At 39.6% G+C, this 12,668-nt stretch overlaps 4 protein-coding genes across 5 annotated transcripts; all 4 read left to right on the top strand.

Moving 5' to 3' along the window:
* Positions 1-5: 5 nt before the first annotated feature.
* LSM04_001483 (Rab-GTPase-TBC domain) lies at positions 6-1,322 on the top strand (the record flags this gene model as incomplete). The annotated part of the gene is made up of 1 exon (XM_067334037.1): positions 6-1,322. The coding sequence occupies one exon, from the start codon at positions 6-8 to the stop codon at positions 1,320-1,322; it is 1,317 nt and encodes a 438-aa protein (XP_067186228.1).
* Positions 1,323-1,720: 398 nt separating this feature from the next.
* Positions 1,721-8,461, top strand: LSM04_008399 (uncharacterized protein; the record flags this gene model as incomplete). Of its 2 annotated transcripts, none has more annotated exons than XM_067334035.1 (1): positions 1,721-8,461. In XM_067334035.1, the coding sequence occupies one exon, from the start codon at positions 1,721-1,723 to the stop codon at positions 8,459-8,461; it is 6,741 nt and encodes a 2,246-aa protein (XP_067186467.1). The 2 variants fall into 2 exon arrangements, with proteins under 2 accessions (XP_067186467.1, XP_067186468.1); XM_067334036.1 differs by having other exon boundaries at positions 7,568-8,461.
* Positions 8,462-8,977: 516 nt separating this feature from the next.
* LSM04_006731 (OTU domain) lies at positions 8,978-9,781 on the top strand (the record flags this gene model as incomplete). The annotated part of the gene is made up of 1 exon (XM_067334034.1): positions 8,978-9,781. The coding sequence occupies one exon, from the start codon at positions 8,978-8,980 to the stop codon at positions 9,779-9,781; it is 804 nt and encodes a 267-aa protein (XP_067186422.1).
* Positions 9,782-10,392: 611 nt separating this feature from the next.
* LSM04_006842 (uncharacterized protein) lies at positions 10,393-12,174 on the top strand (the record flags this gene model as incomplete). Its single annotated transcript, XM_067334033.1, has 1 exon — positions 10,393-12,174. One exon carries the CDS (start codon positions 10,393-10,395, stop codon positions 12,172-12,174), a length of 1,782 nt encoding a protein of 593 aa, XP_067186424.1.
* Between the last annotated feature and the right edge of the window lie 494 nt (positions 12,175-12,668).

Here is a 12,668-nt window from a genome sequence, read left to right as displayed (position 1 = left end):
TTGATATGTATGAGGAGACTAGTGTCTTTGGACGCGATGATTTGATGGGGTGCGATGATGGCTCTGCGGAAGATCCATCTGTTCCATATAACGATACCAAAGTGACAGCTGGGGCTTCCATGCTATCATCATCAGCAGCAGCCGTAGTACCACAATCAGTGCAAAGTACACAACAACAACAACAACAACAACAACAGTCTAGTCATGGTTCACGTCTATCGGGGGGACATTTATACAATTCACGTAATATTGAAACGCAGGAACGTAACGGTAATGATGACGGTGGAAGTCGTGCATCTAGTAGACAAGATACAGAAGAAGAAGAGGTATTTGTGGATGAATTTGGTTTCGTAGTAGACGAAGAAGAAAAAAACAGGGAACTTCTCTACGTTAAAAATATAAACGGAAAAAAAGTTGTTCGTCGAGAGGTAAAATGGGCTAACATGGCCTCAGATTGGGATAATGTGAATACTAAACGGCACGACAAGTTAAAAGAGCGTTGTCGTAAAGGAATTCCAGCACGTCTTCGAGGTGTAGCCTGGCAATTGTTGTTGGGATCACGCAAACAAATGTTAGATCCTGCGAATATTGGCACCTATGAATGTTTACGTACCAAGGAACTTTCAGATGAGGAACTAAGTGGTGTTATTGGTCGAGACTTGGCGCGAACATTTCCAAAACATATTCTTTTTAGAGAAGAAGGAGGAGTTGGACAAACCTTCTTGAGAAATGTACTTCATGCTTATGCTTCTGTAGACCCAGAAGTTGGATATGTGCAAGGTATGGGATTTGTTGTTGGTGCACTTTCTACACAAATGGGAGAAGAAGAAACATTCTGGGCGTTACATGCTCTCATGCATAATGATCGATACAAACTTCGTGAAATGTATCGTCCTGGTTTTCCAATGCTTCAACAGTTCTTTTATCAGTTAAGACAACTTATGATGCGATTATTACCAAGATTATACCAACGTTTTGATACTATTGGTATAGATCCATCTTTTTACGCTTCTCAATGGTTTCTTACACTATTCGTATATCATTTTCAATTTCGTGCCCTACTTAGGATATGGGATATATTTATCTCTGAGGGATGGAAGGTAATATTTCGGGTTTCAATTGCTTTAATGAAGTGGGAAGAAAAACGTCTTTTGGAACTTCAATTTGAAGAAATTCTTCCCGCGCTTAAGAGTTTACATGAAGGGAAAGACCCTGATGAAATTGTGCGTCGTGCCCAAAGTGTGAAGTTTAAGACAGCTGAGTTAAATGCGTATGCAGAAGAATATTGGCGATTACAGAATGCAAACGGACAATTTAATTAGTTTTTTGGTTGCACTCATTTCTGTTCCCTTTTTTTTTCTTCTTTTCTTTTTTTTTCTTTTCTGCTCTTATTATTCTTCTTATTAAGCTCCTGAAGGGATCCTAAGGGTGATGAGCATTCTTTCTCTTTTTTTCCTTTCATAGTTTTTGTGAAGTGTGCAGGTGGCTCTCTTTTTGTGCTTATTTGTGTGTGTTTTTCTTTTTTTTTTTTTTGCTTTTCTCTTTTTATATTTTTAACGAGAAGAGGGGCGTTTTTTAAATTCGCCCTTGTGAAAAGTTGTAAACATTCACCTTTTCTTCCTTTTTATTTATTTATTTATATCTTTTTTTTTATTTTTGTTTATGAATACAAAAACAAATAAAAAAAAGGAATTTTCACAGTATAAAGGGGGTTAAATTTATGGCGCCACAAGAACCCGTTACTAATGAGGAAACACTTGAAAGTGTAAAGGAAAGACTGTGGTGTGCACTTCCATCTATTTCAAAACTTCGAGCAGATCTTATTATTGCTGCTGCTGCTGCTGAGAAGGATGATGTTAACACAGATGCGGCTAGTAGTGGTGATGCTGTTAATGGAAAAGAAAAAACAACAAAGTCAGATCCTTCTTTTGCCATTCGAAGGGCTTCTGTGCCTTATATGGAAATGCGGCAACTGATGGAATGTCTCTTTATGGCGTGTCACACAAACCCTGTTGAGTCTGATGTCAAGGGTGGAGTAGATTTTATTTTACGTAAACTTAATAGGGAAGAAAAAGAAGAAAGAAATGATGAGGAAAAGAAAACTAAAGAAGATACTCTTTACACATGGGATGATTTTGTTCAATTATTAACATCCGTGGAGTCTATGTGGTTGGATTGGCCTGATGAGGATCAGAAATGGTTGGGTGTGAGTGAAAAACTACACATTGGTGTATTAAAGGAATTAACAGAATGTGTCACGCAAGATGTGGAACCTTTTGTCTTATTAGCACCTCAACAAGTGTTAACATTACAGTCTGAAGTGGCACATGCAAAGACGTTAGTGACACCATTTGAGTTCTTTCTAGATTTCGTAAAACCTAGTGAATATCCAGAGATATATCATACACTTTGGGAACTCTTTACCCAGGATGGCGAAAAACAGAAAGTACCGCAAGAGAATATTTCTCTTGAAAAGTTTACTGTTTTTTTTAAATGGTTTTACCTTCGAGTTTTTACAAATACGACTCAAATGGCAACAGAAGTAGCGGCCAAAACAATGTGGCTTGAACATTTAAATGTACATGGTGTTATGACAAAAAAACAGTTTGTAGAGGTTTGTCGTTATATGTGTAAACTGTATTGTCTTGAAAAAGATGACGTTAAGTGTTTGGAGAATTTTTATAATGCTAGTAAGAAGAGTCATATGGAAAATTCTGAAGAAGTTTTAACGGCAGAACATTTATTGCTAACGTCTTATACCGCTTCTGGAACTCGTATACTTGATGATCCAAACAATCTCTATGTACCGGATGAACTAGATGAATTGAAGCAAGAAATGCAAGTATACGCAAGAGAGGGTAGTGCCAATCGCATTATTGTTTATGGCAAACGTGGTATTGGTAAAACTTCTCTCTCAAGGGCTTTGGCAAATCGTTTGAATTGCGTACACTTAAGTCTAGAAGATCTTGTTAAGGAAGCCGTTGTAAAGGCGAATATATCAGAAGATGTACTTGGGACGCAGATTATTGATTGTGTGGAGAATAATACCAGCATACCTCTTACACTTTTGATGTCTCTGATTCGAAGAAAGATTAGTGCTGATGAAACTCTGTATCGTGGATACGTTTTTAGTGATTTTCCACTTATTTACGGTGAAGACGACTCTGATGCCATGGAGTTTCTAACTGGTTGTGGAATACTAGATTCTTTTCTACCAAACACTCTTGTACACTTAAACTGCGATGACGACTTTTACCCAGAGCGTTTCTCAGTTACATTAAAGGAACGACAGGTGTCTTATCAGGAAGAACATGATCTTCGCCGTGCCGCGGACGAAGACGCCTCACATCGGGAAACACTCGCACAACGTGTTGAACACCTCCAAACAATAATAAGAGAATATACAGAGATGTCAGCAGTAGCAGCAGCAACTACGACTACAAAAACAACAGCTACTACTACAGCTGCTGCTGTTGATCCAAATACGGTAGAAGCAGAAACTTTAGAGGCGGCGAAAGCAGCAGCGGCGGAGGCAGAAATTGAATTATCAAAAGCAGTAGAAGAAGAAAAGAATTATACTGAAAAGATGGCTGAAATTGTTGCAGATCGTAAAAGAAAGATTAGAGATCTTGCATTAGTAAGAATGATTCAACAATCTCTTTCACGAAATGAAACAGAGCATAGTATTATTTCTATAACCGATCTTACGTGTTTTAAAACACTTTTAGAACAACTCCAAACTTTGGATCGTTGTTTAACAGTTGGTTGCACTTCTTTAATTGAAGATTCGGTATCATACATTGTGAATACACTAGGACTTCAGCCTTGTGTTCTTCCACACGATCTCACCGAGAAACTCTTACAACAAGAGCAAGAAGAAATGCAACAACTAGTACAACAACAACAAGAACAACAACAACAATTGGGAAGAAATGATACAAACTCTAATGAAGAACGAGATCTTGGAATTGCAAAATCCGTTGAGGATACAGCCACAGAGATGGGAGCTATTCCTTGTAGTCGATGGAAACGATTTTGTCCCGTTACTTTTTCAGAATCTGGTATTTTAGTAGAGGGTACTCCACGATATGGATGTGTATTTCGCCAACGATTTTATGTTTTTGCTTCGGAAGCAAAACTCTATAAATTTAAAGCGAATCCATTACCATACCTACGAGCTATGCCATTAGATGGTAAACCCATCTTACTTCTCTCTACTATAGAGAAAAAGGATGAAGATCAATTTCCTTCTCGTAATGTACAAGAACTAATACAAATACTTCATGAAAAACTTCAGCTTACTCCATTAGAATTTGATGAATTTGTTGCCCAATGGGACAAACATCGTAATTTAAAAGAAGTACGAGCTCAGGCATTAGAAGTACGAACAAAATATGAAGCTAATGAACGTAAATTACGTGCTGATCGTCTCAAAAAACGTAGGGCATCTGAAAAGAAAAAAATTAAAAAACCTAGACCACCATCAAGGGGAAGGGGTAGTAAAGGACGCAAAAGTACATTGGTAATTACTGAACCAGAGGAAGAATTTAATGGATGGAAAAAAGCAGATGACAAACCTGAAACTCTTGTCTCTCGTATTGAAAAACAAATTTCAGAAAATTTGGACCGTAAAAAAACTTTTGTTCCAATTTTAGTTTATGCTACAGGGCATAATTTATCTATTAACGCCTTTGATCAACTCTTTAATGAAGGTGTTTTACCTGAAACAGTGATTGTACTTCAATATGAGGTTGATTCCTCAACGGAGGATGAAGAGGCATCATTTCCTTTACAACCACCAACTGATGAAAAAGGAGAGGATGGTAGTACGAAAGAAGTAAAACCACAAATGCCCCAATTAAACATTTTGGAAAAATTGGAAAATAGTAAGAACCCTAGTAATAGTAATGAAGCCGATAGTGGATCAACTTCACAGACATTTACAATTCATCGTATGATCGTTAATAATAAGGATGCACACATTTTGGCGTCGGAAATATTACAAGCTGTGTGTCCTGGTATGGCACCTGTTGAAAATGGTGTATTAGATAATGCACTAGAGGATATGGAAGAAGAGGATGCAGCAGAGATGAATGATGATGAGAATGATGAAGAAGATGGAGAAGATATTCCAAAAGCTCCAATAGATCCAGCTTTACGTCCTGTTAAACGGTACTTGAATCAATTTGGTTCTCGACTAGACTATTGTCCTGTAACACTTTATGAAAAACGTCTCTTAGTTCGTGGAAATAAAGATTTTTGTTTACAGTATGAACAAAAATTTTATATATTTGCTTCACAGGAAGCCATGGGAAAATTTGAGCGTAATCCATTGCGGTATCTTGAAATTCCTCCACCTTATGTTCCACCTCGTATTTGGTTGGTTGGATATTCAAGAAGTGGTAAAAAAACTCTTGCAAAGTCCCTTCATGAAAAATACAATGTACCTTATTTTTCTTACGATCGTGGTTTCTTTGAACGTTGTGTTGAAGCTGCCCGAAAACCAGGAGGTGAAGTTGTCGATGGTATACCAATAGGTGAGGAAAAAGGTAATAATCCATATCTTGTTCTTGCAGAGTCTATTCTCAAGAATGTACGAGACTTCGCGGCTGAGCAGGAGCGGTGTAAAAAATTACGTCAAAAAGCGGAAGCTGAAATGGAGCGACGTGCCCAGGCAGAACAGAATGATGAGGAAGACGAAGAAGAAGAGGATGAAGAGGAAGAATTAAATGAGGAAGCTGAAGCTCGTCTACAGGAACAACTCGAGTTTGAATCTGAGGGTAAAGAAGAGCGTGAAGTACGTCTTAGTGAGGCATATCTTAAGATTGCTAGCTGTATAACACGTATTGAACCGTTTGAATCGCAGGGATATATCATGGTTTGTCCTCCCTTTTCAGAGGGGGATATTGAAGTGATGTTTGCAACAGGTGGAATTCCAGAAGTTGCGGTACAGGTGGAACTGTCAATGGAACAGTACCGTGCACGTGCTATGCAATTAGTTGCAAATCAAAAAGCTTCTGCTCCAATAAAAGAGGAACATCAGACGTCTTTAGAAGAAATGGAACGTATGAAGATATGGCTTGAAAAAGAAGAACAAAGAAAAGAGCGTGAATTACACAAGTGGCGTCGTCGTCATATTGGTAAGGATGATCCTGAAAGTGATCCAGAAGATAATAGTGAAGGAGATTCACCTGAAGAGATGAATGGGAATGCCCCTGTTCAAGATAATGATGAAGATGAAGACGCCATTATACAATCCATTGATGCTGATCAAACTCTAGAACAAGAAGCTATAACAGAGTTTGTAGAATCTATTTCTGCAAAATTTGTTAATGTTGTTCCATTAAATGGTGATCTTTCTCCAAATGCTATTTTTCGAGCTGCTATACGTCGACTTTTTAAGGTATTGGAACATAGGCGTTCTCTTATGTATGTTGCACAGGTTATTCGGTATGATGAGGCTATAAAGATGCTTGAATCTGGTGGAGCAAATATTTCTTATTTTGGATATACGGATCCTGTTTTATTATATGATGATCGTCATGGGGTAAGACGTGTATGTAAGTGGATGCCAAATGGGACGATTGAACAGGCAGAACCAAAGGAGGAAGTAGCACAAGATACCATAAATGGAAATAAAAAAACAAATAAGGATGGTAAGGTTCATGAAGACGAAGAAGCAGAAGTAGAAGTAGAAGAGGAAGAGGAAGAGCAGGAAGAAGAAAGAAATAATACTCATAAGGGAAAACATTCTCAGAAAGAAACTTCTAAAGGGGATGAAACTCCAGTAGAAGATGCTTTCCCTGATTTGGAAGTTTCAGAAGTAGAAGAAGTGAGTGAAGTTGGTACAGAAGAAATGGAAGAGATTCATAGAACTTACGAAAGACGAAAACGACGAGAATGGCTTCGTCAGAGTCCACGTGTGGCTCTTTTCTGTGGTCGTTTATACTTTTTTAAAAATGATGCAGACCTTCTTAGATACTTGCAAGATCCTCAATTATTTGTACAACAACCTCCTCCTTTACCACAACGAAAAAATAAAACGGTTATTTCTGTTTACGAAATAATAAATGATTACCATAACGAAAAAGGAATAAAACAACGAAATACTTCTTCTCATATGGCATTTAATCTTCATTCTCCTCTTATATCGATTCCAAAACTTCTTTCATGGGCAGCTATTCATAAACCATTACTTTCCCTTTCACGAGAAGCGATTAATGCTGTTATTACTGGAAATGCTAGTGAATCATTAATTACAAAATTATTATACCATCGTCTTAGTGGAGCAGATGTACGAAGCAAAGGTGCGGTACTACTTAACTTACCTAGAAGTTCAGAGCAATATAACTTCCTATTAGAGAGAGAACTCTGTGTAGATAAAATATTTCAATTTGATGATATTTATACAAATGTTACTGAAGTTATAAAATCTACAGCAACAGTAGAAGTTCCTTTTTCAGCTCCTCGAAATTCCATTGCCGCTCTTACAGAAATAACAAGATATATTGATGTATTTGAAATCAATGAAGGTCGTGCATTATTAAGTCGCCAACGGGGTTTCCCAATGAATATAAATAATATGTATCATACTACAAGGGAAATTGAAACTCATCTTTCCTCATATAAATGGTTCTGTCCATATAGTTGGTCTTTAAAGGGAGATTTAGTTGATCAAAGTAAAAATCGTTGCTATGGTGCCGTTTATTTGGGAAATTACTACTTTTTCTCTACTGAAGAATTTCTTAAACGATTTTTACTTCATCCTGCCGAAGTCACTGTTTCTCCTGGACTAAAACCTCTTCCAGATGCACTTCCATCGCGTGTACCACCTAATTCAACATACAAATTGGAATTACTTGGCTGTTGCCCCGTTACTTTGTATGATACAAGAAATAATAAGGGACTTCGAGGTGTATTAGAGCCTGTGGCAAAGAAAGGTGATATTAATTGTATTGTAGAGTATAAGGGTCTTTACTACGCGTTACTTGATGAGGCCGCACTAGAGCGTTTCTTGTTGAGACCATGGCAATATATAGAAGGGGCAAAATTACCTCCTTCTCGAAAGGTACCACTTGCTGAGGGTCAGACTATGTTAACTATTGGGGAAGAAGAATATATGCGACGTAATTTGTATGATCCTGTGGCTCGAGCATTAATTGCTGTAGCAGAGTCACGGCCCAAATATCCAGGTTTATCACTGGAAGAATCGGCATTAAAATTTATGGCACTTCACATGAAGTGTTTCAATGACAAGAATACTACTATACAGGCAGAGAATTATAAAAATAACTTTGAAGTATTTCGTAAACGTGCGACATTGTATAGGACTATGACGGAGGTTTCACAAGAGGATACCCGTAGTGAAAGGTATTCTGAACTTAGTTCAGAATGGGGAAATGCTACAAATATGAAACTTAATACTGTTTCCTCTTTGGTGCGACTACGACCTGTAAATTGAATAATGTAATCATAGAATTAAAGAAATGGGATGGTTTTTTTTCTTTTTATTATTTGTTCCTCAGTATCTTCTTTGAATTTGAATGAATGTAAAAGACAAGGTCGTTTATGTACATAAAGTAGAACGACAATATATTGTGGTTTCCTCTTTTTTTTTTGAATTTCTCCATTTACTGTCCTTGTGTTCTTCTTGGTTTGGACACATTTTTCCAGAGAGGGTTATTCCGTTTCTGAGTGTATAAATTTTTTTTCTTTATTACTTATAATTCCTTGCGTTTTTACCTTTTTCTTTCCACATCTTTCTTTTATTTACGGGGAGAGCTTAGGGTAGACTGAGGAGAAGCAGAAATAAACTGAAAATTCTGCTTTACTCAGTTGTGGAGGAGAAAGAAAGCAAAAAGGAAGGAAACGAGGGTATATATATATATATATATATATATATATATATAAGAGGAAAAGAAGGAAAGAGGTAAACGTGGAGAGGTGTGGAAGTTGGTAGTAGGAGAAGAGAAGAACCATGTCAATATCTCTTCGCTTGAGGTTGCCAAAAGGTGCGCAGCCCATTACTATTGACACCGTACCATCCACACCGTGGGATGTGTTCCTCTTCACCGTCGCTGAACATGCAAATATCGCGAAGGAACGGCTGCGACTCCTCGCGGGTTACCCGCCGCAGCCTATTGGCCCCAAGGATGGTGATAACAATAACGCCACAGTTGGGGATATTCTTTCAAAAGGAGAAATGATAATTGTGCAGGAGGGTCCGGCGACGGTGGTACGGGGAGTAAGTGATGGACGTTATGTTCCACCAACAAATGACAGGTGGCACTTTACGCGACGTATTTGTCCTTCAGACAATTCGTGTCTATTTCACGCCGCTGCCTACGTGTTGCGGGATAAGAGTCGCACAGATGGACCAAAGTTGCGTGAGGAATGCGCAAATGTAGTGCAAGCAAATCCTGATCTTTTTAATGAGTTATTGCTTGAACGACCTAATCGTGAATATGTGGAATGGATAAGACGTCCAACTTCATGGGGTGGGGCTATTGAATTATATATCTTAAGTTTTCTTACCCAGACAGAAATTATTGCACTAGATTTAGAGTCCTCTCGTATGGAACGCTTTGGACAAAATATGGGATACACTGTTCGTGCCTTTGTTGTTTACACTGGTCGTCACTATGACGCTATTGCTATGAATGCTATGTATAATTCGCCTCGTGAAAGTGACGATCAGGTGCTATTCAATGCTCGCGATGAGTATGTGATCGGACGTGCTGAGCGTTTTGTGCGGGAAGAAGCGGAACGCATGCGACAGTAAGGATTAAAAATTCTCTCTCTCTTTTTTTCCTCTTCAAATTATTACAGACAACATCTCTATTTTGGCGATGTTACTCTTCTCCTTTTTTGTTTGATTTTTTTTTTTCTCCTTTGCATCCCCTTTTTTTTTGAAGTTGTGCATCTAATTCTTCGCAAAACTTCTTTTTTATTTTATTAACAACAATGTTTAAAAATAAAAGGGAACAGCACCGGCAAGAGAAGAAAAAAAAAATATAAAAATGGAAGCGAAAATAAAAAGTAGCGAAAGAAAAAAGGAAGGAGAAAAATATGCACACTCATACAAAAGGAAAGGCAACAAAAAGTCACGGTGACTCTAGTGGAATTGGAGGCGACGCATTCAATTACACAAAGTGAACACATCATCATTTACAATGCATCTGGTAAGCGCTATTTTTTGTTTCTGTTTTCATTCCTTTCTCTTTTTTTCTCTCTTTTTTTTCTTTCTTTTTTTTTATTTTTTTATTTTCGTTCTTTTCGTGTTTTTCTTTTACCCTTTCTTTTTCTTTTTCACTATTGTACGAGCGGCAGGAAGGAATATACAGACAACGTGGTCGTTAAGTAAGGTAGCAAGAGGGTGGAGTGGGCGGACGAATGAGTGAGTCATCGCGGAAGCCACGCGCCGGCCGCCCCGTGACGCCCTCCACCACTCGTGCCGTTCCACCGCCTGAACCGTCGCCGGAGGTGGCGCTCGTGGCCGCAACTTTGGCGAATCGCGAACTCTCCTGGGCGCGGGCGATGTCCTCGCTCCACGCCGGTGCCCACGCGGAGGCCGTACGTGAGCGGGACGAACTCGCCGGCGCACTTGAGACGATTGGACGCGATGCGGCGGTGGCGAATGCGGCACTCGAGCGTCGAATTGCAGAAGCGCATGCCGCGAATGCCGCGCTGCGGCGTGAACTGGCGGAGGCGGTGGAGGAGGGACGGGCGAAGGCGAAGCGGCTGCAGGAAGAACTGCGGAAACGCGACAGTGAGGCCGACAAACTGCGACAACGCATTGCGGAACTGGAGGCGGAGCGGGCCGCTGTTGATGCGTATTTTGCGGCGCGAGACGCACACGAGATGGAACGGGCGAGACTCGCACAACAATGTGAGGAAGAGCAGGCACGATATAAGCGAGACACACACGAACTCCGTTTGCAGTTAATGGCGGAGCGTGTGCGGGTGCGGGCAGAGGAGCAGCGATTACGCGAACGCCATGCGGAGGATGTTCGACAAACAGCAGAGGAACTTCTTAGTACAAAGGCACTTGTCGCTACGGAACGTAGTGAGGCTCTCCTGCAAGAAAAGAGTTTGCTCTACACAGATATTCAGGCCACACGTGAACAAGCGGAGCGATTACAGCTTCGAAATGCAGAACTGCAACGTAATGCCCTTCTCGCTGCAGAGGTGCAGACACAGTACGCTGAGCGAGGGGCCAAACAAAAACGCGAGATTGCTGAGCTAAAGGAGCAAGTACGAATTACAGAGGGAAATCTTAACGAGGTAGTGGAGAAGTACGAAAAACGTCTGCGTAAACAGACGAAGGAACATTCAACTGCTCTCCAGCAGCGAACGATTGAACGTGATGAGGCAAGATCCACTGCGGAGCGTCTACGTCGTGAACTTGTAAAATTACGAACCCTTTCACGACAGCTTGTACAACAGCGGTCGGAATTGGAAGAGTTTTTCTATGATGCGTTAGCACAGGTGCGTCGGGAAATGATAGAAGAACGTCGCAACCGCACACGTGCTATTGACTACCGTCAAAGTGGTAATATGTATCAAAAATGTATCCCACAACTAAAACGTGATAGTGAGGTACTTCTTATTGGTGATAGAGATGGACAAGATCGGCGTAATCAGCATCCCCATCTTCACCAGGAGCAACAAAAAGAACAGCAATACCAATCATTATGTCCACTTCCTTTTCATTCTCTTGATGAAGGGTTTTCTTGGAGCAGCAAGGAAGCAATACCTGGTGGTGATGGTCATGTGCACTTTTCCTCACTCCCGCTAATCACACTCTCCAGTAGTAGTGTTGTGCCTGTTATGCAAAAACGTCTTATCCCTGCAAAAGAATGGGGTTGTGTTGATAATAGTGCACTGACTATAAAATCTCCTCCTGCAACAGGAGGAGAATTGACATTGACGAACACCGAAGACTTGACACGTATTCCAAATGCACCTACACTAAAGGATTTGCAATCGGTTGAGATTACCCAACTTAGCTGGAAAGACAAGGAACGTGTACTTCAGATTCTTTTTAAGCAACTACAGGGCAAATCCAATGTGGCAAAGTCAAAACAGTGTACCCCCACAGGTGAGGCAGATTGTTTACTAGAAGGTGTTGCTGTGAAACCTGAGACAAATACATTTCTGACGGATTCTGCATGATATTATGATCTGGTGTTTGTTTTCTTTTATTGTTGTTTCTCTCCCCCTCCCCACCAAAAAAAAAAAAGAATCTTTCTTTTTCTATCCCTCTCTCTCTCTCTTCCTTCCTTGTCCCTTTTTGTTTTTCCTTGCATTTTCTTTTTTCTTTCTGTGCTTATTTTACTTTGCTTTCGTTTAGTTGTTCTTTTTTGCTTCCAGTGATTTAAGCGAGCTATAGATCTACTCTCACCTTTTTTTCTGGTTTGCTGCGTTTTTTTCTTTTTTGTGCATTCTGATTGTGTTTGGGTTTCTGTGACTGTTGTTTTTTTTTTTTTTACTTCGTTCTCTGTGTTTCCGCTCCCATTCATCAGTTTTTTTTTTTTTTGAGCCTTTGCAAACACAAGCAAAAACGAGATGTTGTATTTTTTTTTCTTTTTTGTTCTTAATGGAAGGAAAAGAAAAGGTAATTTGATTATTATATTCCACACGTTCTTGTGTTGTGTGGTTTTAGGTGA

Source organism: Trypanosoma melophagium (genome assembly GCF_022059095.1).
Source record: "Trypanosoma melophagium isolate St. Kilda chromosome Unknown ctg7segment1, whole genome shotgun sequence".
NCBI classification, from domain to species: Eukaryota; Euglenozoa; class Kinetoplastea; order Trypanosomatida; family Trypanosomatidae; genus Trypanosoma; species Trypanosoma melophagium.
The sequence above is the reverse complement of the archived record's forward strand: the minus strand, read 5'-3'. Positions and strand labels throughout refer to the sequence as shown.